The sequence below is a fragment of the Capra hircus genome, chromosome 27 (genome assembly GCF_001704415.2).
Source record: "Capra hircus breed San Clemente chromosome 27, ASM170441v1, whole genome shotgun sequence".
Lineage (NCBI taxonomy): Eukaryota > Metazoa > Chordata > Mammalia > Artiodactyla > Bovidae > Capra > Capra hircus.
The window spans coordinates 41,995,395-42,023,278 of NC_030834.1; the positions used below are offsets into that span (position 1 = coordinate 41,995,395).

Genomic DNA, 27,884 nt, shown 5'->3' on the forward strand with positions numbered 1-27,884 from the left:
TACAACTCCCAGAGAAGAGACAAGTGAAGGCCGAGCCTGTGATCAAGTCTAATCCCAGAGTAAGTGCAATGGAAATCAGAATATCAACAGTGGATTGAGTGAATCAGGCTAAAGACAAGAGGAAATGGAATGTTTACAGCAGTCATGAGGCTGAAAGGAGGGGTTACTGTCAGGGACTAAAGGAAGTTGCAGCCTGGGTTGTGATCACAGGAGGGAGAGGGTCAGCCGTGAAAGTTGACCCAGGGAGGTGGCAATGCCGGCTTTCTAAATCAGGCACAAGCCTTTGGGTTGAGATTGAAGGGGTTCACCAGGGGTATTTCATGACATCTGGGGGTTAGAAAGATTATCTTGGCTTCGGCATCAAAAGTGGAAGAAGGAGACACCATGGGGAGCAGAAAATAATTCAAATGACAACACTGATGATCAAAGATGGTTGACTATGAATGGGGAAACCCTGAACCCAGGAGGCAATGCAAAATATGTTGGAAATCAGCTAAAACTACAGACACATTTGTGTGTGGTGTGTCTTGGTTTGTCTTTAGGAAGATGGTGACAATAACCATAAATGAACTGCATCAGTTCTTTGGGATTGTCCTAAAACAGTCTTTTTAGTAAAAATTATTAACCATGGGAGAGTCAAGATTGATAGGTTCATATTTTTGTTGCTAAGTTCTACATCAAATATTTCAGAATGTCATAAAAATATAAAACTGGAAAGGAGTGCCAGCAATTATCTCATCCCACCCTCTTTTGTTTATTAATAAGATGAAATAATGCGATTTAAGTTTTAGAGCTTATTGGTGCCAAAAATGAAGTGAGAATCTTCATCAGTAAAAACAGTATTCAAAAGTGGTTGTAGTATTTCCTTTATTCCAAAACTGGAAGAATATTCTTTTTAAATATTCATCTTGATCTTTGAGAAATATGAAGCAATATGGGGAACTGTGGAAGGAAACAGCGTTAGTGATATTTGTGAGAAATAAACTGAACTTTAGGCGTGCTTATTATAAATGTTTTGAGCATACTGTACTATTGATAATGACAATGAGAAAATTATAATAATATGACCTTCTCCTAACTAACCCTCTCAATATGAAATCACATCCCAAAGTGAATTCTTCCAGAGTTATAAAAACAGCAGGCTTCTGGCTGAAGGTGGAGGAATAGTATTTCTCTGCTCACCATTTCGTCTCTGAACCTAAGTAGCAAGTGGAAAAAGAAACGTGCGGGAAAAGGGGGAGTTGTTTCATCTCTGATGGACCAAGAGGCCATCTATCACCGGAAAGAGCAGCGTAAGCTCAGGATGGAAGCATTCAGTGACCAGGACCAGGGCAGGGAGACCAGCAGGAAGGTGTGGGGCTCTGTGTTTCTCTCCAATGGAGTTTGCGAGATTGGCCCTCGGTTTCCTCTGGGGATTGGTTCCAGGACTCCTCCACCTTGAGGTGGTCCACCTTTGAGGATGCTCCAGTCTATGATATGAAATGGCATAGCATTTACATATAACACACAACCCCACATCCTTCTGCATACTCACCTCTTGATGACCTGTAATGCTGTGTAGTAGTTGCCGCAGTGCAGCAAATTCAAGCTTGACTTTGGGAGCTTTCCGGAATTTTTCTGCTGAATGTTTTTGATCTGTGGTTCAATGAACGTTGGTGAAAGTGTTACAAATGTCAGACCAAATGCAGGCCCCTTTTGCCCAACTTAAGCACCAGCACGTCTTCTCACACTTTCTTTTAGCAAATTCCCACAGCCAGGAGAAGCTTCCTTCCTGAGAGATGAGAGAGTTTAAGACTGAGCGGGGGCCTCCGCAGAGCGGAGAGGAGCAGAGGTGCTGTTGTGAGCAAAGCGCTGGCACCTGGCCCGGTCACTCGCATGGTCCTGTCGAAGGCCTGGCCATCCGTGAACTCTGACGCTTTAGAAACTCGGTTCTCACTCTCTTATGTCCTCACTACTGTTCTTTCAGGTCGCCTGCGCCAGCAGTTCCCACCCCAAGACTTCACACCAGTCTCCTTATCATCTTTCTTCATCAGCCTTTTTGTCCTCCTGTAACCAGAAAATTAATAGAATAAAAATAAACCAGTTTCCCAATAATTTTACAATACTAGAATTAGAGAATACAGTTTTCCCTTTGGACTTCTAAAGTTAATATCTTGCTAAAATGTATCCAATATTCTCAATGGCATTTTAAAGAAATATTTATCAGCAGCCTGGAGCAATAGACTCTGTCTTTTAACAACTCTCAGTGTATGCCAGTAGCATGATTCTGAAGTTTAAATCAGTGACGAAAAGTATGTCAAGAGAACAGGACAGTGGCCCAACCCTGACCTAGTGAAAGACATACCTATTCTAGAAGAATAAACTGCGTGGATATAGCTTCATGCACTTATCCATAAATAGAGTATCCTAATTTAAGTTGTATTAGTTTGCTGGAGCAGGCATGACAGTGTACCACAGACTGGGTGGGGCTGAAGCACAGCCATTTCTTTGCTCACATTCCCAAGATCCAAGTGCTTATCAAGTTGGATTTCTTCTGAGGCCTGACATCTTGGCTTGTACATGACTGTCATCTGGCTGTGTCCTCATAGGCCCTTTCCTGTGTGTGCAAATCCCTGGAGTCTCTTCTCCGTATAAGAACATCAGTCATGTTGGATTGGAGCCCAGTCATTACAACCCCTTTTAAACTCAGTTACTTCCCTAAAGGCCCTGTCTCCAGGTAGAGCCATCCTGGGCTTGGCGTTTCAGGGTTAGGAATTAGGAGGAGACAAAATTCTGTCCATAGCATCTCTGAAGAGTAGTTGATTAGCAGTTAATTCAATATTGTATGCCCAGATAAGTCCTTGCTATGCAGATATGCTGTGTTGCCAAATGAGGACAGAGCCATATGCTTGGATAAAATGACATTACCGTATAAGATGAAATGCTTAACAAGAACACAGGCCTGGGTAGAGGCGATGCCAGCTCTTTAGAGGTGACCTAATGAAGTACTGTGGGCCCAGCCAAGATGCTTTTCCAGAAGCAATTTTGGGCTCGCTCTAATGCACAGATAATTGGATAATCAAGTGCCCAAATGTTGAGCCTAATTGTAGAGCAAAGTTGACAAAATTAGCCTAGAAAAAATGTTTACATTATGCACAGCTAAATGCCCGTTTCAATCCAGAAATCATGTTTGTGAAGTAGGCACAAGATAACTGTCTTAGCAGATACAGTGACCCAAAATGTTTATCTATAGTTTTCTATAGTAAATGTTATTTAGTAACACTGTACACTGGGTAGAGAAAGTCAACATACAATCTCTATCTTAGTAAAGCAGGTACAGGACAGTCATCTTTAAGCACTGTGACTTCCTAGCTGTGAGAAGAACTGGCTGTAAAACACACTTGGAGGAAACAGTGAGTTTATGTTCTCAGACTGTTAACTAAAAGCGTGTGAAATGCTATCAGAAATGATAGCTTCATTTTGGTACAGTTAATATCTCCTTAGGAAAAAAAGAACTGACAGACCAGATAATTTGTTAACTGGCTCCCTAGTTTCTAAAATTAAAATCCACATTTTTTTTTTTTTTTGCTTTTTTCATTGTGTACCTCTTTCTCTTTTTTTTGGCGGGCCATTCAAATGTGCTCTCCAGCCAGGACAACACACCTCCACTGGGAGTCAGCAAGTTGAAGATTCCCTGTAAATTGTCAACTAGTCCAGCAGAAGATGCCTTGCATGGCAGAAGAAAGATTCTGCCATGATCTTGATGGCAGAATTCAGAAAGAATAAAGAAATCATGAAATGGCTTTGGTTCATGATATTCTCAAGCGTTCTTTTATTTTAATTTTTTACCTAATCTGTTACTTTGTTACTTTTTGACTTCTCTGAAAATTGTTCTAGTAATACATTTTCTCTAAAACATTCCCTTTTATTTATCTTTATTTAACTCCCAACTTACTCCCAAAAGAATTTACAGAAACAGATTTGTACTTTTTTCCCCCTGAACACTGAACATAAACTAATAAGATATTTAAACACGGTACCAGCTAACACTGCCAAACATATTGAAAATGATTTTATGTCTGAGAGGGGATTTCGTTTCCATTGACATGGTATTTTTGGCAGGCGTCACATTCAATTTCTAATTTTGCTAGCATCTCGGGGCAGATGCTAGCATGATGGGTTATGCAAATGCCACTTTAGAAGACACTATTTTCCTTTTTCTTCCTACGTGAGAGAGTCTGGGAAGTGCTAATATTATATTTACAGGATTCTTCAGAGGTAGGAGTGGTCAGGTGACCAGTAAGACACAAAGAATTATAACAGAAGTCACTAGATAAGGCCTCTGGAAAAGTTTTATTTTTCTTCTTCTTTTTAAAGAAAGAACCCACTCGCTGTCCTTGCAGGGGACTGTGACTCTCTGCTTTCTTCCCACCTTCACATCCAGCAGCCACTTTGTGCCGTGAGACTGCAACCCTTACGATATGGACCAGCATGTTCAGGGTGATGTAAAACAGCAACGAAGAGCCTGGGTTCTTATTGATCTGCCCCTGGGTCTGTCTTGCACTCCTACATCCATTATTCTTGTTATTTCAGGAAAATAAAATACTCATTAATGTAAGCCAATTTTCCTTGAACTTTTTGATTACTAGCATTTGGGTTACCACATAAAACACAATTCACACTCTTGAGTGACAGTTTTACTATATGCTGTGAAAAAAAGAAGCTTAGCTTGTAATGTCACTTAGCTATTTTTACACTTGTTTAATTTATTGGTAAAAAGATGGGGGAATAAATGGAAACAGTGGCAGACTTTATTTTCTTGGGCTCCAAAATCACTGTGGACAGTGACTGTAGCCATGAAATTAAAAGACATTTGCCCCTTGGTAAAAGAGCTGTGGCAAACCTAGGCAGCATATAAAAAGCAGGGACCTCACTTTGCCAACAAAGGTCCATATAGTCAAAGCTATAGTTCATCAAGAAATGCTAGAATTTGTGATTTGTCAAGGTGAGGATCCTTGGGCAACTGTGATGTGCAGGTGAGTTTGGGAACCACTGATGGAGGCAGAGGCAGAGGCCCAGGAGAAGCCGGGTCTGTTTGCTTCTGCTGGAATCAGGTGTGTAACTTTCTCTACAAATGTTACGGTTAAAGCCTCTACTCAAAGCTTCCGCCCATTGGGAAAGATAATAATAATACAGAGCACCTCCGGAACTCTCACATCTTGCGTTCTGTTATACTCATGCCCTAAAGACCAAATTCAGCTGCTTTCTAAAGTTGAAGGGCTTCTTCCTGTCCCTTTGAATTTGTTTCCTCCTGAAGTCAGGGGCCCAGTAATGCTGCATCTTCATTAAGAGGGTAGAAATTAATGTGGAAAAGAAGTAGAAGGGTCCTGAGGAGATCCCCTCATTAATGAACAGAGGGTGGGTAGCAGCCACTGACCTCTGCCAGTCGCTTGGCTTGTCCCTGAGTCAGACACCCAGCACCCCCCCCAACCCCACCACCAAATGCTGCCCTTGGCTGAGTCGCTCTGGACCTCGTCTATCTACCTCGTGACCAGAGCTCGTGGAGCTCCAGTTCAAGCCTTTTCTCCATGACTTGCAGAATAAGTGCTGTGGGCTGGACAGAAGTAGTTAAAAGCTCAGGGTCTCTTTTCCCTTCCATGGTTTATCTTCATTTCAAGGGCATTTGATGTTCAATATTCACTTCCCAATATCTTTGATGAGACAGATGTCTCACAGAATGCCCTGTGATGGTTACTCGGCACAGTCTATTCGGATTACCAGACTATGGACTTCCTGAAGGGGGTAACTCATGCCTGGCCCTAGTACCCTAGTGCGTAGGGCATGTTCCACAATTTAAAACATCAAAGCATTTATATAGGGTGTCAACAATCCTACCTGCAGGGCAGCAAAGGAGACAGAGACATACAGACTAGACTTTTGGACTCAGTGGGAGAAGGAGAGGGTGGGATGATTTGAGAGAATAGCACTGAAACTATACATTACCGTATGTAAAATAGATAAGCATTGCGAGTTTGACGCACGAAGCAGGACACCCAAAGCTGGTGCTCTGGGGAAGCCCAGAGGGATGGGGTGGGAGGGATAGGATGGAGGTGGGAGGGGGATTCAGGATGGAGGGGACACAGGTATACCCATGGCCAGTTCATACTGATGTATGGCAAAAATTGTAACAATATTGTAGTTATCCTCCAATTAAATATTTTTTTAAAAAGCATCAAATAAAATAATGAAGTATTCTTGGTTATTAAGTGTAGGATCTGTCAATCAAACCTAGATTCTTAGTCAATCTGATAGCCTTTTCTATAAACCATGCTGCCTGCATATGCATATATATATATATATATGTGTGTGTGTGTGTGTGTGTGTGTGTGTGTATATATATGCATCGATAGAAAGTCAATCTTCATGATCATTCAGGATTGGTATTCTCAGCAGCAAAGAAGCTAAAATCAATGGAACTGATAACCCTAAGGAAAGTTTATCTCACAGTGGCATTCAGGTGTCCCCTCCAATCTTTATTATGAGACAATGTTTCACAACAATTTAGGGGAGAGATTGATAGTTTATCTGGTTTCTATAGCTGTTACAGCACGATTATAATAAAACACAATGAAAGAATGAAATCCACATAAAAATCTGGAGACCGCGCATCGCCTGGCCCGGGCCAGCTCAGTGCTTCTGTGTCCTCATCTCTCCCTGCACCACCACGGTCACCTGTGGCCGCCTTGCTCTTCCTCATCCTGCCAGAGGCATCGCTCATCCAGCCCTGCAGGTGATCTCCTGCTCACTGCAGGTGGGACCATCTCCCCCTTACACCTTTCAAGTGTGTCCCCCCACTTCAAGTCTCTCCTGACACGTTCAGCTTTCAGAAACCTTCTCTGACTGTCCCACCAGAAAAGACCCTCTGACTACTCTACTTTCCATCACTCAAACTAGAGTTATCCCTCTTACCTGCTTTCTCTTTCTCAGCACATTTGTCCCCGTCTGGCTTACTGTAGGCTGTTTGTGTATTTTCTGCCGACTGCCCTAAGCTCTACTCTCCACAAGACCAGTAGCTTGGTCTGCTCACTTGTTGGTTAGACGTGTAGTTGAAACAGTGACTGGTGCTCAGAAGAGTCTACCACAGGCTAAGCAGTTGGGCAACAGATGGTAACTCTTTATAGAGAACAGGGGGGCACAGGCTGTGTTATAGCCAAAAACTGCCTAAGCTTGGGAAGATGTCTCAGTTCCTTTTAAATAATAACACAGCGCCAAGTGTCCACTTTGTTCAGGGCACCATTTAACTACCAATAAGTCCAGAGAAGATAAGCCTTATCATTCTGGAAAAAATAACAGTGTAATGAAGTAGAAAGACAGGACCACATCCAAATAGGACCAGATAAGACTTTTTCTTAAACCTCTACAGGAAAGCTACCTATAAACCCCAGGGTAGGGAGCAACAGTACTCCAGATTATGGGGCTCTGAAGAGACTAACCAAGAGGGACATTATAGAAAGAGAGAGGGTGGTGTCTTTGATGGGAGGACAGTGTAGAAGCTTGACATGTCCTGGGAGGCTCAAGACACCTCTACTGCTGGAATGAGAGTCCTTGATGGGGTTGGAGGCCCGGAGGCTGACACAGTGGTTTCCAGTGTGTGGAAATGCGCCTGCCTGACATGGGTGGTCTCTGAGATACACAGACACCTGTCAGGTGGGTCCGCTGCAGGTGCACTCCTGTGGGTGGGTTTGGAGAAGGCAGGGAAGTTCCCTGGAGCGTGGAGGAGCAGATGAAGAAGTGGAGTCAGAAACAAGAAGGTCCCGCTATGTGGACAAGTCACCAAGCCAGGATACTTAGCTGTGCAGAGCCGCCCGGGGGAACTCGGTTATTCCGTAAAGCAGCGTTCATTCATCTGCACCTCTTCTATCATGTGCTGGGGCCAAAGCAGGCGCAAAGATGGCACTAAATGTGAGCAATAACAGTTCTCATCGGTGGGCAGGCTTACAGGGAAGCTGTGCACTAATCATGTGGTAAATATCAGAGAGCAGCCACGACATTTCAGATTAAGGACTGGCTTTAATTGAGTGACTTTTGTAGATCAGTAATTGTCAAGTGGATATGGCTCACCTTAATGGTTTTAAAGCAGTGATGCCATCCAGCCATCTCATCCTCTGTTATCCCCTTTTCCTCCTGCCCCCCAATCCCTCCCCAGCATCAGTCTTTTCCAATGAGTCAACCACTTCGCATGAGGTGGCCAAAGTACTGGAGTTTCAGCTTTAGCATCATTCCTTCCAAAGAACACCCAGGGCTGATATCCTTTAGAATGGACTGGTTGGATCTCCTTGCAATCCAATGGACTCTCAAGAGTCTTCTCCAATACCACAGTTCAAAAGCATCAATTCTTCGGTGCTCAGCCTTCTTCACAGTCCAACTCTCGCATCCATACACGACTACTGGAAAAACCATAGCCTTGACTAGACGGACATTTGTTGGCAAAGTAATATCTCTGCTTTTGAATATGCTATCTATGTTGGTCCTAACTTTTCTTCCAAGGAGTAAGCGTCTTTTAATTTCATGGCTGCAGTCACATCTGCATTGATTTTGGAGCCCACAAAGATAAAGTCTGATACTGTTTCTACTGTTTCCCCATCTAATTCCCATGAAGTAATGGGACCAGATGCCATGGTCTTCATTCTCTGAATGTTGAGCTTTAAGCCAACTTTTTCACTCTCCTCTTTCTCTTTCATCAAGAGGCTTTTTAGTTCCCTCTTCACTTTCTGCCATAAGGGTGGTGTCATCTGCATATCTGAGTTATTGGTATTTCTCCTGGCAATCTTGATTCCAGCTTGTGCTTCTTCTAGCCCAGCGTTTCTCATGATGTACTCTGCAAAGAGGTTAAAAAGCAGGGTGACAATATACAGCCTTGATGTACTCCCTTTCCTATTTGGAACCAATCTGTTGTTCCATGTCCAGTTCTAACTGTTGCTTCCTAACCTGCATATAGGTTTCTCAAGAGGCAGGTCAGGTGGTCTGGTATTCCCATCTCTTTCAAATTTTCCACAGTTTATTTAGATCCACACAGTCAAAGGCTTTGGCATAGTCAATAAAGCAGAAATAGATGTTTTTCTGGAACTCTCTTGCTTTTTCAATGATCCAGCACATGTTGACAATTTGATCTCTGCTTCCTCTGCCTTATCTAAAACCAGTTTGAATATCTGGAAGTCCACGGTTCATGTATTGCTGAAGCCCGGCTTGGAGAATTTTGAGCATTACTTTACTAGCGTGTGAGATGAGTATGGACTATCACAAAGAAATAAAATGTAATAGAGGTGAGCATTAAATATGTAATGTCAATGTAGTGTAAATGTTTAGATCAGTTATAAAATTAGTATTCAAAAGTAATACTTCATAAAATTTAGGAATATTAATCAACATGAAAAATATTGAAATAACATTATTGTGTACTTTTTAAAATCACTGTCAAAGAAAAACATATAAATGGGTGTGCCATTCAGTCCCCATTAGACTTGTTTACCAATGTCCCCAGTTGCTAAAAAGGCAGCATCTGAGAAGGGGAGAGGGAATAATTGCAACCTAATATTTCCCTTAGACTCCTCTTTATCAGATCCCATTTCTAGAGTGATCATTTGGAAGAGATATTTGATCAACTCATTTTCCCCTCTGGGGGCTTCAGTGTTTTCATTGATAATAGACTATGGTTTCTAGGAAAGCATGAGCACAGCAGGGTCATCTTTGACATCTGCCATTTTGTTCCATATAGAGGGAGGATTGACGCGGTTACAAAATGCCCAAAAATGCTCCCCAAGGGAAGTTTCATATTCTGTGGCTGATGAGTGGGTCCAGCTCTTCCATGCAGACTTACTGATAGTGGATCTTACTAGTCCAACGCTGGTCCCTGGACTTGACATCACAAGTCCCTGCCAAACTCTTAAAAAAGGACTCACCAGACCCAGGTTCTGCTCCAGGCCAGCCCTGGCCTTATGTCTGGGTCAGGGAATACCAGTATCTTTGGTGGAGATGAAGCGCCACTAGACACTCTAAACCCTCAGCATGGGAAGCAGAAAGACTTTCCGCACGGTGTGTCTACAACCATTTTATTTCCATGCACTCTGCAAAGTCAGGAGTTCCCAGACTCCGTTAATGTAGAAAGCAGTATTCCCACAAATGCCATTAATTCATTTCACTATAAAAAGTTATGAACTTTAACATCACAGAGGCAAAAAGAAGCATTTAGAAGTCTAAGGCTTGCTAATAATCATAGTGATAGCTAATTTTAAGAGCCCTATATGCCAGGACTTATGTGAATTATATAGTTTAACTCTCACAGCTGCCCTGTGAGGTAGAAAGTAGTAAACTGAGGAAGTGAAAATGGAGACTTTTCAAGGCTAAATTGCATCAGGTGGCCCAGCAGAGCCGGGGAATTTCCAAACCAAGTCTAGTGTTCTGACTCTTGACCTCAGAGCTGAGTCCTTGGCCAGGACCTTGGGCTCCTGACCCCTATTCCCCTGACAGGTCACATCAAATGGAAGCTCTTGTATCAGCTGCTTGTATATTTTGGAAATTAATCCTTTATCAGTTGTTTCATTTGCTATTATTTCCCCCCATTCTGAGGGCTGTCTTTCTCTTTGTTTGTAGTTTCCTTTGCTGTGCAAAAACTTTTAAGTTTAATTAGGTTCCACTTATTTATTTCCATTACCGAGGGAGGTGGGTCATAGAGGATCATGCTTTGATGTATGTCATTGAGTGTTCTGCTTATGTTTTCCTCTAAGAGTTTTATAGTTTCTGCTCTTACATTTATGTCTTTAATCCATTGTGAGTTTATCTTTGTGTATGGTGTTCAGACTTTATTTTTGGGGGCTCCAAAATCACTGTAGATGGCGATTGCAGCCATGAAATTAAAAGACGCTTATAAAAGAACAGTTATGACCAACCTAGATAGCATATTCAAAAGCAGAGATATTACTTTGCCGACTAAGGTCCGTCTAGTCAAGGCTATGGTTATTCCAGTAGTCATGTATGGATGTGAGAGTTGGACTGTTAAGAAGGCTGAGAGCCGAAGAATTGATGCTTTTGAACTGTGGTGTTGGAGAAGACTCTTGAGAGTCCCTTGGACTGCAAGGAGATCCAACCAGTCCATTCTGAAGGAGATCAACCCTGGGATTTCTTTGGAAGGAATGATGCTAAAGCTGAAACTCTAGTACTTTGGCCACCTCATGAGAAGAGTTGACTCATTGGAAAAGGCTGATGCTGGGAGGGATTGGGGGCAGGAGAATAGGGGGACGACCGAGGATGAGATGGCTGGATGGCATCACTGACTCTATGGACGCGAGTCTGAGTGAACTCCAGGAGTTGGTGATGGACAGGGAGGCCTGGTGTGCTGCGATTCATGGGGCTGCAAAGAGTCGGACACGACTGAGCGACTGAACTGAACTGAACTGATGGTGTTAGGAAGTGTTCTAATTTCATTCTTTTACATGGAGCTGTCCAGTTTTCCCAGCAGCACTATTGAAGAGACTGTCTTTTCCCCATTGTATATTCTTGCCTCCCTTGTCAAAAATAAGGTATCCATATGTATGTAAGTTTATCTCTGGGCTTTCAATCTTTTTCCATTGGTCTATATTTCTGGGTTGTGTGTGTGTGTGTGTGTGTGTGTGTGTGTGTGTGTGTGTGTGCCAGTATCATACTACCTTGATAACTATAACTTTGTAGTATAGTCTGAAGTCATGAAGATTGATTACTCCAGATCCATTCTTCTTTCACAAGAGTGCTTTGGCTATTTGGGATCTTTTGTGTTTCCATATAAATTGTGAGAGTTTTTGTTCTAGTTCTGTGAAAAATATCATTAGTAATTTGATAGCAATTGCACTGAATCTGTAGATTACATTTAGCAGAATAGTCATTTTCATAAAATGGATTCTTCCAACCCAGGAACATAGAATATCTCTCCATCTATTTACAAATAAATTCTGGAAAACAAACAACCCAATTAAAAAGTGGGAAAATGACCTAAACAGACATTTCTCCAAACAAGACATACAGATGGCTAATAGATACATTAAAAGATGCTCAAGATTGCTCATTATTAGAGAGCTGCAAATCAAAACTACAATGAAATATTACCTTACACTGGTCAGAATGGCCATCGCCAAAAAATCTACAAATGATAAATACTGGAGAGGGTATGGAGAAAAGGGAACACTCTTACACTGTTGGTATAAATGTAAATTAGTACAGCTACTATGAAGAACACTATGGATATTCCTTTAAAAAGATAGAAATGAAACTGCCATATGACCCAGCAACCCTACTACCCTGAGGAAACAAAAATTGAAAAGGATACAGATGTTCATTGCAACTCTGTTTATAACAGCTAGGACATGGAAGCAAGCTAGAAACCCATCAACAGATAAATGGATAAAGAAGCTGTGGTACATATATACAGTGGGATATTACTCAGTCATAAAATGGAATTTGAGTCATTTGAGTCAGTCCTAATGAGGTGGATGAACCTAGAGTCTATTATACAGAGTGAAGTAAGTCGGAAGAGAAAAACAAATACTATATACTAATGCATATATGTGGAATCTAGAAAGATGGTACTGATGAACCTATTTGCAGAGCAGCAGTGGAGACAGACATAGAGAACAGACTTATGGACTTGGCTTGGGGGAGGAGGGAAGGAGAGGGTGGGCTGTGTGGAGAGAGTAACATGGAAAAATACATTACCATATGTAAAGTAGATAGCCGATGGGAATTTGCTGTATGACTCAGGGAACTCAAACTGGGGCTCTGTAACAACCTAGAGGGGTGGGATAGGGAGGGAGATGGGAGGGGGGTTCAAGTGGGAGGGGGCATAGGTAAATCTATGGCTGATTCAACATCAAATCCATGTTGATGTTTTGTAGAAACCAACTCAATACTATAAAGCAATTATCTTTCAATGAAAAATGAATAAATTTTTTTTTTAAAAAGGCCTTTTCTGTTATAAACCACCAGTCCAAATTGCCTTCAGTCAATGAAATTTGGTTCAAGGTAATCCAAGCATTAAATTCAAGTAGACCCATTCCTGCTTCAGCTCAGGTTCATCCACTTGCGCTCCAAGGCTGGTCCTTAAGGAAGAGTGTCCTCCAAGGCTTTCTTGGCCTGCATTGCATCCAGGAACATTTTATCTCCCATTTAACTGATACGATTTAGGCCGTCTTTTTAATTTGATAGCCTGAGCCGTCAGGAGAGTGTGACGAACTTGTTTGCACAAAGTGCCTGGTTTGGTTTGGTTTTGTGTTTCTTGTGCTAATTTGCTTCAAAAACAGATGGGCTGATATCCTACATGTTGAAGTTTCACCACCATTATATTACCAGCTGATTTCACCTCTGATACTCCTGAACACTCAGAAGTAGGGGTTCTTCTCTGGAGAATACGCCATCTTTGGATCGATCTCTGAGCTTGGACAGGTTCCCCACAAGGCAGGAATGTACCTGAAAACCACCCAGAAATTCAGCTGAGTCACTTCCACAGACTTTCCAAACACTGAGACATCATCAGAAAGCATTTATGTTGCTCCATCTGAATGTGCTGTTGCTCACAGCAAGACGACTAAGTGCAAACACATTAAGAACTCAGGAAGGACCATGAACTGAGAGATGCATCTGTGAGCCAAGCACAGAGAAACCTCCCTGAGCTGTGGAAATTCACCCTTCTCTTGCCTCCACTCCCAGCCCGACAGAGGGTCTTTGGAACTTGTACTCAGATCATGTTGTGTATCTTCTGAAAACCCTACAAAATCTTCCCACAGAAATACCCTAGGCGGCTCTGGCCGAGCCCCTCCCTTCCTCTGCAGACCACCGCTTCCCCAGCATCTTGCTGCAGGTCCAGGCACCCTGGCCCATGTCTCCTTCATTACCTCACAAATTGTTACTGGTTCCCTCTATGTAATGTCAGCCCTGTGCGTGGAGGAATTTTGTCTTGTTTGTCCACTAACCTCTTTACCTAAAACAGAACCTGACGCACTGTTGGCCCTCAAGAAATACTTTTGTATGAATCAATGAATAAACATATTTCAGTTAATACATCCTGTATCACTAACATTTGTGACAGAGCAAAGTTGAAATGTGTGTATAATTTGGTGCATTTGTATCCACATGTCATTATAATCATGTGCTAATGAAAAGAGCCTTGAATCCACACATTTTCTTTTCATCAGAAGACCATGAATATATTCATTTTGTTTCCTAAATGAGTTCTAACACCAATTTAAGACAAATAATATTCAAAAGGATATATTGATTTAAATATTCAGTAGGGAATGAACCATCTTACTTGTGTGGTTTACATTAAAAAACACATCAATTAAAACAAAATTGATGCTTACATTTTAACGGCAGCAGTTATGGACAGCATGAAGGAAAGGTGTAGACCAGGAAGAAACATATATTAATTTTAATATTTGCATGGTCAACACATCTGTGTAGCTTTGTGTTTCCTTTGAAAGAAAAGGTAAACACTTTTCTGCAAAATTTGAAGTATATATTTTTTCTGGCTTCTGCTAAATAAATATTAGATGAAACTGTTTATGGAAACAATGCAAAAGTCAACTGCTGTTCACTTTCTAAGCTGTTGAAAACGTTCACCATGTTTTCTCAACGGTCTGCTCATCTGTCCTCCTTTCAGAAATTGAGAAGGGAGGGTGCGGGGACCCAGGCATCCCAGCCTACGGGAAGCGGACCGGCAGCAGCTTCCTCCATGGAGACACACTCACATTCGAATGCCAGGCGGCCTTCGAGCTGGTGGGGGAGCGAGTCATCACGTGTCAGCAGAACAACCAGTGGTCTGGCAACAAGCCCAGCTGTGTATGTGAGTACTCTCCTGGCGGAATCTGTTCCAAGCTGCCCCGGGGGGTGGGAGAGCCCTGATGGGGGCGGGGGGAGATGTAACATTGACCAGAAGCACTCAGGGCTCCTTGAATGCAGCTCTTCTTTCTCCACTGACGTAAAACCAGTCAGTGATGTTCTTACTACCAGACGGATACACTGTCGATGAGAGCTTTCCATGAGCAAGGTCCACAGAGCATCCCTTGCATCCAGAGGGGCTGATGCCAGCTCTGTGAGCCATCCGTCGACAGGGCCTGGGGTCTTTGCAACCTAATATTGTCTTGTGATGGCTTCTCTGAGTACAGTTTCCTGAGCTGTACAGTAGGTTCTCATTAGTTATCTATCGTATACATAGTGTCAGTAGTGCGTGGGACTTCCCAAGTGGCTGAGTGGTAAAGAATCCCCCTGCCAGTGCAGGAGATGCGAGAGATGCAGGTTTCATCTCTGGGTTGGGAAGATCCCCCGGAGAAGGAAATGGCAACCCACTCCCGTATTCTTACCTGGAGAACCTCATGAACAGAGGAGCCTGGTGGGCGGCAGTCCACAGGGCTGCAAGAGCAGAACATGACTGAGCACACGACACACAATATCCCGCGACACTTAACACGCAATTGTGAGCTTGAAGTGATGTCACTTTGCGTTTCAGTGGAAGAATTGCCTGCTTCCTGTTTTTTTTTTTTTTTTGTCTTGCTTTTAGTTTATTTTTTAAGATTCTCATTAGTTGTTTATTTTATATATAGTGTCAATAGGGTATATATATCAACCCCAGTCTCCCAATTCATCCAGCCCCTCTTCCCACTTTGGTGTCCATGTGTTTCTTCTCTACGTCTGCGTCCCTGTTTCTGCTTTGTAAATAAGATTGTCTGTACCAAGTTTTTTCAGATTCCACATGTAAGAGTCAATATACAGTATTCGGTTTTCTCTTTCTGACTTATGTCACTCTGTATTATGGTCTGTAGGTCCCTTGTAAGTGATTTAACGAGTAGCATGTAAGAATTAAAGATTTTAAAATTAAAAAAATAAAAAACTAAAAAAAAAAAGAAAAGAAGGACTACATAGCAGATTAAGAAACAGATTTTTTATACAACTAAGTATAGCAATAACCTGGAAACATATAGGAAATAATGTAAAATAATAAGCAAATCCACACCCTAGAAATAAGTCCAATAGATGTTCCCTCCCAAAGAATATGTATATAGACATGTATAAAACATATATCTTACTGATTTCTCAGTACACATTAAGTAAATATTCCAAGAGACTTTTATATTAGCCACCAAGATTTGGTCTGATTTTCCAAGTTGTTCTTTAATCATCGTTACCCTGTAAATGACTTAAAATTTAATTTCAAAAAGTGTGCTTTAAGGCACATGCAAAATTCAAAATGAAAAATAGGAAACTGATTAGAATCAACCTTGTTTTCTGGAAATTGTCCTTATGAAACCAGCATAATTTTTCATATTAATATTTGCTCTTCTGAAGGAAGAAGGTTATAACAATAAATCTTAATATTTGCCACAAGTTTCAGTCAACTTGATAGTTATTTTTGAATCAAGCATACACTTGATTATATATAGGAGATGGTTGTTCTGTATGTTGAGCTTAATTTGTTCACAACCTGGGACAATCCCTGCTCAGAGAACTGAGATTCCCATATATGTTGAGGCCAAAAAACATAAAAACAGAAGCTGGATTGTAACAAATTCAGTAGATACTCTCAAAATTAAAAAAAAAAAAAAAAGAAAAAAGAAAAAGTTGAACCATCCTAGTTAGCTGCTGGTATAGACTTCCTTCCCAGGTCCTTGGCACATAGCCAGATCTTCGGATGTGGACAAAACTGTTTGAAACTATTATTATCTGTGTGTCTTCACAGTTTCCTGTTTCTTCAACTTTACGGCATCATCAGGAATCATCCTCTCACCGAATTACCCAGAAGAGTACGGTAACAACATGAACTGCGTCTGGCTGATCATCTCGGAGCCGGGCAGCAGAATTCACCTCATCTTTAATGACTTTGACGTGGAGCCTCAGTTTGACTTCCTTGCGGTCAAAGATGACGGGATTTCAGACATAACTGTGCTAGGCACGTTCTCAGGCCATGAGGTGCCGTCCCAGCTGGCCAGCAGCGGACACATCGTCCGTCTGGAGTTCCAGTCGGATCACTCCACCACCGGCCGAGGCTTCAACATCACCTACACCAGTAAGTGCATCCACACCCACCCTGCGTTCATGGTCTCTGCTGGCTCTACTCTGGGGTTTTATGGTCACAGTTCACAAAATTATATAACATTATCCTGAGAACCCCAAAAAATACCCCACTCTGTTGTGGTGTCTTGGTCACTCACCCCTATAGTGAGGACTGGTGGCTCACATACTTGTCTCTCTCTGGTTTTCCTTCTACCCGTCCATCCATCCATCCATCCACCCCTGTGTCCTCCATGCAATAGAATAGAGTAGTGAAAAGCAATGAGGTATTTGGAGTCGGGAGTCATGGATTATAACACCTGCTAAATGTATGGACTTGGCCTTCCCAGGTGACCTAGTGGTAAAAAATCTGCCTGCAATGTGGGTGACCCAGTTTTGATTCCTGGGTTGGGAAGATCCCCTGGAGAAGAGAATGGCTACCCACTCCAATATTTGTGCCTGGAAAATCCCATGGACAGAGTAGCCTGGCAGGCTACAGTCCAGTGGGTTGCAAAAAGTTGGACACAACTGAGCAATTAAACAACAACTCGTATGTACTCAGTGAATTTTGATAAGACAGCTAACTTTTCTTTGCTTCAGACTCCTCATTCGATCATAGCTTATATTTAAGACCATCTGCTTAAATTGTACTTCTGAGGGAATAAAGTAAGATAATAATGTTAAACAGGAGTTATAAGCTAAAATGTGCTGACTGCCTCCTTCTCTTAGGTGATCTGCTTAGGATTTGACAGAAATTGTTTCATTTAACATTGAAGCAACTCTGGACTATAAGCTTCATCTTCCTCATTCTGTAAATAAAGAAAAGTAGGCTCCAATAGTGGAGAAGGCAATGGCAACCCACTCCAGTACTCTTGCCTGGAAAATCCCATGGCCAGAGAAGCCTGGAACGCTGCAGTCCATGGGGTCACGAAGAGTCGGACACAACTGAGTGACTTCACTTTCACTTTTCACTTTCCTGCATTGGAGAAGGAAATGGCAACCCACTCCAGTATTCTTGCCTAGAGAATCCCAGGGACGGGGGAGCCTGGTGGGCTGCTGTCTATGGGGTTGCGCGGAGTCAGACACGACTGAAGTGACTTCTCAGCAGCTGCAGCAGGCTCCAATAGGGGCTTCCCAGATGACTCAGCAGTAAAGAATCTGCCTGCAATGCAGGAGACACAGGAGACTTGAGTTCAGTCTCTGGATTGAGAAGGTCCTCTGAAGAAGGAAGCAGCAACCCACTCCAGAATTCTTTGCCTAGAAAACTCCATGGACAGAGGAGATAGGCGGGCTACATAAGGAGAAGGCAAAGGGATAAGGGGGTGGCAGAGAATGAGATGGTTAGATGGCATCACCAACTGAGATGGTTAGATGGCATCACCAACTCAATGGACATGAATTTGAGCAAACTCTGGGAGACAGTGGAAGACAGAGGAGCCTGGAGGGCTGCAGTCCAGGCACAACTTAGCAAATGAACCACAGAAAGGCTCAGATGACCAGAGCAGTCTTCCCAGGGACAGGTAGTAAGCGCAAGGGCTGGGATGCTAACCTAGATGTGTCAGAACCAAAATCCTTTTCTGTCACCTACGTATCTCATCTCCATTTTTCTTAGTGAAAAAGTGCCTTCCAATTTTGGGATGCTGTGTGGATGATAATGAGGTCTATCTACCCATCTCTCTCCTTCTGTCTCTCTAGGTATCAATATTCTGTTTATTGAATGTATTTATCTATCTCTGAAAAATAGCTAAAACTGCTTTATAAGTGGTTCTGCTTTCTTTTTTAATACTCATGATTAATATTCAAGTGTTTTTTTTTTTTACTCCAATGTTTGTTTTTTTTTTTTTTTTCTTTTCAGCATTTGGTCAAAACGAGTGCCACGATCCTGGCATCCCCATAAATGGGCGGCGTTTTGGTGACAGGTTCCTGCTGGGGAGCTCGGTCTCTTTCCACTGTGATGATGGCTTTGTCAAAACCCAGGGCTCGGAGTCCATCACCTGCATCCTGCAGGATGGGAACGTGGTCTGGAGCTCCACCGTCCCCCGCTGCGAAGGTGTGGGCCCTTCCCGTCTGCCTCTTACCTTCCTCTGAAAGGGAGCCTCTGACAGAAAACGAACGAGCAAACAGACAGCAGCCCTGGTTCCCTAAGGCTGCCATAGCCGACCGAGGACCACCAAGTGGTGGCTGTGACAGTAGGAGCTAGCGTCTCATGGTCCTGGAGACTGGAAGTCCAAGGTCCAGGTGTCAGCAGGGCAGGCTCTGAGCAGGGCAGATGTTCCAGGCCCCTCTCCTGGCTTCTGGGGCTTTGCTTGTCTTGGCTTGTAGAAGCAGCATCCACACATTCTCCCTGTGAGAATGCATCTCTGTCCCAGTCCCCTCCTTCTAAGGACACCTATCATACTGGACTAGGGCCTGCTCTAATGCCCTCATCTTGACTAACCATGTCTGCAGTAACTTTCTTTCCAAATAGCGTCCCATTTTAAGATGCTGGGATTAGGAATCCAGAGTAGCATCTGGGGGGAGTGTAATTCATCCTCTGTAAACAGCATCATTTTTAGTTACCTGTTTTGTTGCCCTTGGGTAACTGACATATATACAACCTGACTAGTTTTCTTCTTGACATTTCACTCTAGTTACCTGTATAGGAAAACCAAAGGGGAAAGAATAAAGAAGGGTATTACTTTTAATGTATATTCAGGTAGGGGAATATTTACTTATGATATATACTCAAACCCCTCTTATCAGAATTGCCCGTGCATAATGAGCTAAGAAAGCTTAATAAAAGTATCGCTCATAAATGCCAAGGAAATGCAGATCTGTTTAAAGAGTACAAGTTTTAGAGCAGCTTTAGATTCACAGCAAAATTGAAGGGAAGGTACAGAGATGTCCTGTGCACCCCCTGCCCTCCTATATGCACAGCCTCCCCCATCAGCAAGGTCCTCCATCAGGTGGTGCATTTGTTATAACTGATGAACCTACAGGGATAAGTCATCATCACCCAGAGTCCACAGGCTCACTCTCGTGATTGTCCATTTGCTGGGCTTGGGCCAATGTATATCATGGTGTATCTACCACGATGGTGACCTACAAGGTATTGTAACTGCCCTAAAATCCCCCCACTCCACCCATCCACCCCCACCCCACCCCATGTTTACTCACCAGTGTTGGAAGCAGGGTTACACTTCACCACCTTGCCGTGTCCCCAGCCCTGCCACCAGAGTCATTTCTCATTGTTTCAAGGACCAGCATTATCTTCAGTCATCATTGGTTGACCCTCCTAAATTTACAGAAAGATGTTCTCATTTCTGCAGTTTCACAAATTGTTAAGACAATTTGGTGGACTATCAGCACCACCCCAGGATGAACACTTGATCAGCTGAAGAGCAAGAAATCCACAGTAGGAGTTCCCTTTTTGTTTATTTTTACTGCTTTTTTAAAATATGGGGTTTTTTTAATAGTTTAAATTTTATTAGTGTTAATAACTGAATAGGTCATTATCCTTTATAACTCAGTAAGCTTAGAATCAGGATTCTAAAATAAATGGTATGAATACTGGGGTAGGACTGAATGTGTTTGTACTTACTGCTTGAGGAAGTGTATCACTACTAACTTTGAGGTGTGACTAATTTTATGAGAAAGAATCTCAAGACAAGCAATACTCTCTAATCTCTGTTCTCTCTGCCACATTCTCGCTGTGGGTGTGCTCGCCTGCAGTAGGTGGTGTGAAGATGGGTCTAAGCTTCAGGGCCAGCACATTCCTTTGCAGTAGGGGGAATAAAGGGGCATCAGTCAGCAGCAGGTGAGCAATCCCATAGAGTCAGACAAAAGGAGACAGTATCACTTTAAATGTGAGTGGCAATTCTCTCCTTGTTTGGAAGGGACATTCTGATGAAGTTCAAGGCAAACCCCAGGTATGGGTTGTTAACAACAACAGCAAAGCCCCTAAACACAGAGGACTGTGTGTGTGCTTAGTTACTTAGTCATGTCCGACTCTCTGAGACCCCATGGACTGTAGCCCACCAGGCTCCTCTGTCCTTGGGATTTCCCAGGCAAGGATACTAGAATGGGTTGCCATTTCCTGCTCCAGAGGATCTTCCCAACCCAGGGATCGAACCCGTTGGCAGGAGGATTCTTTACCATTAGTGCCAGCTGGGAATCCAAAACACAGACTAGTTAATGGTGAAAGAGATTGTTAAAGTTTACTTGTACTGAGAAACTCAATTGCTGAGAGAAAGATTTTTCTGTCTTTGTTTTACACCTAACCAGCTTTTATTCTTCTGTGCAATTCAGTGTCATTAAAAAACACAAGTTACCTTGAGGGAAAAATGACTGTACAAGAATACATCTCAATGGCAACAACTTTTAAACTTCAAAGAAAATTGGAGATTTCCTGGCAAAATATAAATTACCCAAAGTGATCCAATGAAAAGTGTAAAATGTGAATAAACAAAGTACTATAAAAGAGATTTGAAAGAAAAAGAATTTAGTAAATTATATATGGCAAATTACTTTAATGAAATGAAGATACCTTGAAGTGAATCAACACATACACATATTTTAAAATATGCACACACTGCAGAATATTTTAATTGTAGATGCGAGGTAATTAAGTCTGTCAGCAGACATTTGTTGACATGAATACATGTAAGATATGAGTATCGGTGGTATCCCTGCCTCGCGACTCTGTTGTGATGATTGAACGTGATAATTCCTGGGAGGTGTTTGGCGCTGACCATTCTCCCAGACTGTACCATTAATACCATTGTTAGGTGAAAAGAACTTTACTGAAGGTTGATGATAAATGCCCAGGTGTGAAATAGACGTGCTCTGATTTCACTACTCTCAGTTTACTTGGAAATAACTGGTGGCTCAGATGGTAAAGAATCCACTGTTAATGCAGGAGACTGGAGTTTGATCCCTGGGTTGGGAAGATCCCCTGAAGTAGGGAATGGTAGCCTACCCCAGTATTCTTGCCTAGAGAATCCCATTAACAGAGGAGCCTGGCGGGCTACAGTCCTTGGGATCACAAAGAGCTGGACATGACTGAGCTACTAACAAACTTTCAACCGTTGCTTGAATACTAGAAACCATCAAGTCTATGAACTCAGGAATGAATCCCTGCTGTTTTTGAGGTGCTGCTATGGTACATGTACATGATTTGACCTTCTGACCCCTGCATCATTTTTCAGCCCCATGTGGAGGACATCTGACAGCTTCAAGTGGAGTGATTTTGCCCCCAGGATGGCCAGGGTATTACAAAGATTCCTTAAATTGTGAATGGATAATTGAAGCAAAACCAGGACACTCTATCAAAATCACTTTTGATAGGTAAGAAAAAACTTTGGTTTCCTTAATTTGGACCTGATGACCCATGAATACCCAGCGTTTTTATTTAAATGAATCTTAAGTCTTTAGAAAGATGAGGTTTTCACCTTTGGTTCCCCTAAAGGAGTTCATTTAGAAGAGGTGTTTGCTCAGTAAGTTCTGTTCTCTGTTTTGTCCTCTAAGCCCACAGTTAAGGCACCTCTGCAGACGTGCTTGAGGGTGTGGTGGCCCCAGACAGCATTCCCAGTGTTCGCAGTCACTGGCCCTTGAGTCCAGTTCTGTACTTTGGACCTGAAGGTGGAATAAATTCTGCTCGGTGTTTTATTGCAGATGGAGCCCTTCAACCCTTAGGGGTTTGCAGAGCACAAAAGAAGAGCTCTGTGGCTTTCGGAGTGGCTCTGGGAAACTGAAAGGTGGTCTGGGTTGCAGAGTTAATAGCAGACTGTGAGCAACAGATTTCTTACCTTTTAATTAGCCACGAGTGGTTCCATCACTGGAGTGCTGCTCAGCTTGGCTGTTGGATAATGCATTTGATAATCTAAAAAAGAAGAAGCATGCTATTTGAATTCTCCATGATAAAATATTGTCTGGATTGTCTCAACCATTGATTTGAAAATTAAGACCCCAAAATGCTATAGAATGGACCCCAGTGCTTTAAAATCCAAGGAAGTATCTCTGTTTAGTGTTTCAAGGTTAATATCTGAGCAAACTGAGCTCTCTCCAGCAATGAGCTTCTTAAGCAGACTGAGTTTAGGGTTCTAGTATTCAGAATATTACAATGTCTCAAGACAGATATACCTTATGACATTATTTTCTACACTAATTTCCTAATACTCAATGATAGCATCCATAAAGGAAAGGTTTTTAGCAGGAATTGTATTATCACTTAGTAAATGGGGTTGCTAACAGTGGGACACGACTGAGTGACTTCACTTTCACTTTTCACTTTCATGCATTGGAGAAGGAAATGGCAACCCACTCCAGTGTTCTTGCCTGGAGAATCCCAGGGACGGGGGAGCCTGGTGGGCTGCCATCTATGGGGTCGCACAGAGTTGGACATGACTGATGAGACTTAGCAGCAGCAGCAGCAACTGTTTATATTTGAAGTTATTATTGACATTATTATATCTGATGGGATAATTATGACTTCAGTAGGATAATCTTTCAGAAGAAAAGAAAAAAAAAGGTCTATGTATTCATTATATTAGAGAATGGGTTCTGGCATATAATCTTAGTCAATGGAAAAAAAGAACTTTATAAGTATTAAATAAATTGAATTTAGTTTCTTATTATAATGTTTTATACTTTCTAGTATTGAGAGGGGAAATAAGCAGACACACACCCTGATTCCCAGCAGCACATCACATTTAACTCATTTAGTAAAAATGGTGATTTCACATTCTGGTTTGGCACAATTTATTAGTGTTCCATTTTCAGTTGCTGAAAAAAAAATACTCATAATTTTTCTCAATCTTGTCTTTTTTATATTATTGGACTATGGTATTTGCTAAATTCCAGCATTTCGGATATTTGTAGACACTTGTGATTTTTTTTACCCTGTACATTGCACACAGTCTTCTAAAGATTACTTGCATAGTGCTTAGGTTTATAACTTGAGCTGTGGGCTGGCATCCTAATAAAGGGTGTGTTTACACAAACAGTTTTAAATTCCACACTGAGGGTATTGTTATGCAGTGTGTGATGGGTTGCCAGATGATGGAAATTATTTACATTTCTCTTTCTGAAGTTGCCCTGGAGATCCTCCAGCTGCTGAGGTGTGCCCTCTATCTGTCCTGGCTGTCTCTCAAGATGAAAGTTGTGAAAACTTCAGGGCAGATACTGGACATGAGATTTATCCCATGCTCATCTAGGCTTCTTGAATGTGAACTCGGATAAACTATGAAGCCATAGACGCTTTAGAGAACATTTTTCACAGTAAAATGCAAAGCTGCCCTCTCTCCCCACCCCCAAATGCCTGGCCTCTGACCATATTCTGACCTAGCCACACGCTACACCAGTTGGTTGAATTCCTCTTTGTGGAAGATGAAGGGTCAGGGACCATTCTAAGTTAGTTGCAAGAATATATTATTATTATGCATTCACACAAAGAAAGGGCTTCCCAGATGGTGATGGTGGTAAAGAACCTTCCTGCCAGTGCAGGAGACACCAGAGACATGGGCTCCATCCCAGAGTTGGGAAGATCCCCTGGAGGAGGGTGAGGGACCCAGTCCAGTATTCTTGCCTGGAGAATCTCATGGACAGAGGTGTGTAGTGGGCTATAGTCCATACGGTCACAAAGAGTCAGACAGGACTGAGTAACTATACACACACACAAATACACACAAAGAAAATTGTGTGATTTAATGATCAACAGGGCAGGGTCCTTTGATTTCGTCTTTTTCCATTGCTCTGTGCTAGGGGCCTAAGATGGCCGCTCTGTCCCTTCTTTCTCCTCCCTGCCAGCACCATGCAATGCCCACCCTGGGGACCATGGCACAGGCTTCCCCCGAATTCCCTGATCACTGAGTGCATCAGAGGCTCCAGCAGTGAGCTGCTCCCTGGGGACCACGCCAGACCCTTTGAAAGCCGATTAGCTCAGACGGGCCCATTTACACAAGTATCTCAGTGTCTGGAATGGCACCTCCGCTGTATCAGAGAGCACCCAAGTGGCTGCAACTGTGTATGAGCATAACACCAGACCAGGTTCTCTGGAGGCATAAGCCCTTACGGGAAGGAAAGTGAGGCACTTCTTGGAAGCTGTTCTAACTTTCCCAAATCACTGAAGCAGCATTTGCTTTCTGAAGCCCAGTGTCCTTCCACTGTCATACGGAGGCCGTGCAGCTTTAGTGCTTCCCAGGTCTACTATATTCTTCTGCTTTTCTGTCTATTCATTCTATTATTTTTGAGAGCTTGATATTGAAACTCCAACTAAAAATCTTAATTTATCTACTTAATAAAACAATTATAATATATAGTGGAACTATTATATATGTAACATTGCTCTGTATTTTCCAAGTCTCCAAGTATGTTATCATACTTTCATAATTAAAAACATTAAAAAAAGAAAAAAGAGAGTTAGTGCAGCTTTAAAAGGCACAGGATTCTGTATTTCAGGAAAAGTATTTAAAGTAGTGTCATGTTGTTTGATTTACCTCTTTCCTTTAGGAGATCATGTCACTTCAATATGCTCATTTTAAGAAATCTGTAATCATGTTATACTGGGGATCATGGAAAAATGGTGTGAAAATTCATCTTGATTGACTTTCACTGATTGTTGATTCTGTGTCTGTCTATCTACTGGCTCACAGTATTTATATTTTAAAGCTGAATGACTCCCCCCACCCCATTTGTGATATTACTGGACAGAGTATTCAGTCATGGGGAGGGCTGTGGGGCTGAACGGAAGTTAGTAATAACCTTAGATACCACAGGCGCCAGTCTGAGAGTGCATCTGTATCTGGGTCTATTTACTTCTCTTGCTGTACCTGGGTTTTCACTCAGTGAGCAAAGACACAAATGCCTGTAAGTTAGCACTGCCCTGCATTTCTCTTCTCACTGGACACACTTGCCCGCAGATTCCAAACCGAAGTCAACTACGACACGCTGGAGGTCAGAGACGGGCCAGCCAGCTCGTCCCCGCTGATCGGGGAGTACCACGGCACGCAGGCGCCACAATTCCTCATCAGCACTGGCAACTTCATGTACCTCCTGTTCAGCACAGACAACAGTCGGTCCAGCGTGGGATTCCTCATTCGCTACGAGAGTAAGTGGTCCCCATGCCAGGGCCCTGCCCTATTGCCGGGTGGAACTCGGCGCATGCAGTCTCACTGAGTCCCGTGGCAGGAGGCTTGCTGGTTCCCGTTTCTTTCCACACTGCACTGCGTAATCCTCAGGACTTTCTCTGTGAAGGACAGAGCGCCTTCATGATTTTTAATTCACAACTCAAAAAGAAGACACAGTGATTTATTATAAAAAAAGATAATAAAATCACTAAAACAATGAAATATGTTCATTTACTTCACAATGTAATATAATAATAAATTTCTACTATTATAAAATATACCTACTGGCCAAATGAGCTACATGAAATATCACTAAAATTATGCATCCTAAGCAATATTTTTTGCTAGGAAAGTGGTTAGGGCAGTCCTGGTACTTATTTGTGATTATGTATATGGCCATTTCACCAGGTAGCGGGCGTGGAACTAAGAGGGTTAAGAAGGAACTAAGGGAGAAAGCCCAGCTGAACTGTCACTAAATGACAAACAGCTACTATCAGTAAAATCAACTACTATCAAAAACATTTAAGAACAATGTAAAGTAACCCCAGTTTCCTTCCTGTTGTGGTTTTTATCCATCCGTCCAAGTTTGGCTCTTCGCTTTAGCTTCTCACATCAGGAGATCACGGGACTATATTATTTGGTTGTAATATCTGTGCCTATCCTTCTGAAGTGGAGTGGAGTGGGACTGAGCTTGGGATGTTTTTTCTGCTGCTAGTCAGCACTTCCCTTCTCTGAAAAATCTTCACATCCAGAATAGGATGAAAAAGATGAATGGGAGCAGGTCAGTATGGAATCCAGTGCAGGAATACATGCTTGCTTTCTTTCTTTCTTTTTTTTTTTTTAACAACGTTTTAGAGTCTTTCCTAAAATACACTAAATGAACTTTTAATGTGTAAAAGCACAGGTAATTTTATAAATGTATGAAAGAGCCATGTCTCACTTGCTGAATTTTTAATCTTTTTTTCTTTCCTTGCCTTCTTTTCCTGACATCTTACACTGCTACTCATGTTAATCTTGCCCAATCTTCACTCCAAAGAAAAGTGATGACTTAAAGGACATTAAAAAGTAATGAAATGGAAAAGGTTCTCCTTCTTAAAATGTACTTCAAGTTTTAAAAAAAATGTAAATTTGATATAAGTACTACATATATGGAGCATATCTAATAATTACTAAATGAAGCTTTAATGTATAAAAACACATGTATTTTATAAATGTATGAAAGGTCCATATCTCACTTGCTGAATTTTTAATCTTTTTTCTTTTCTTGCCTTCCTTTCCTGACATCACCCACTGCTACTCATGTTAATCTTGCCCAAACCCTTTCTAACACCTAAAATTAATAACTTGTGTACATTTCTCTGTTTGACAGGCTTATCTATATAATTATATGCAAACACATATATGCAAATATACATATAAGGTTATATGTAATTTTGACTAAATATGAAATTATATTTTATTCATATTCTGATAATAAGAAATTAATTGTCATTGATTTATAGAATACTTTTATATTTAATTCAAATTATTATATAAACTACATATATAGAGAATTTATATCAAACTTAGATTTTTTTAAGACTTGAGGAGATAATAGTTGAAAACCCTAAAATGGGGAAGGAAATACTCACCCAAGTCCAAGAAACCCAGAGAGTCCCAAACAGGATAAACCCAGGTGAAAGACCCCAAGACACATATTTATTAAATTAACAAAGATCAAACATAAAGAATAAA

At 41.9% G+C, this 27,884-nt stretch overlaps 1 protein-coding gene across 1 annotated transcript in view; it reads left to right on the forward strand.

Moving 5' to 3' along the window:
* Positions 1–27,884, forward strand: part of CSMD1 (CUB and Sushi multiple domains 1) — a 2,085,346-nt gene that overhangs the window by 1,645,780 nt on the left and 411,682 nt on the right. Inside the window, 5 exon segments of the mRNA XM_018042044.1 lie at positions 14,663–14,845; positions 16,736–17,062; positions 18,902–19,096; positions 22,233–22,371; positions 25,944–26,131. Coding sequence (XP_017897533.1) covers positions 14,663–14,845; positions 16,736–17,062; positions 18,902–19,096; positions 22,233–22,371; positions 25,944–26,131 — 1,032 coding nt within the window.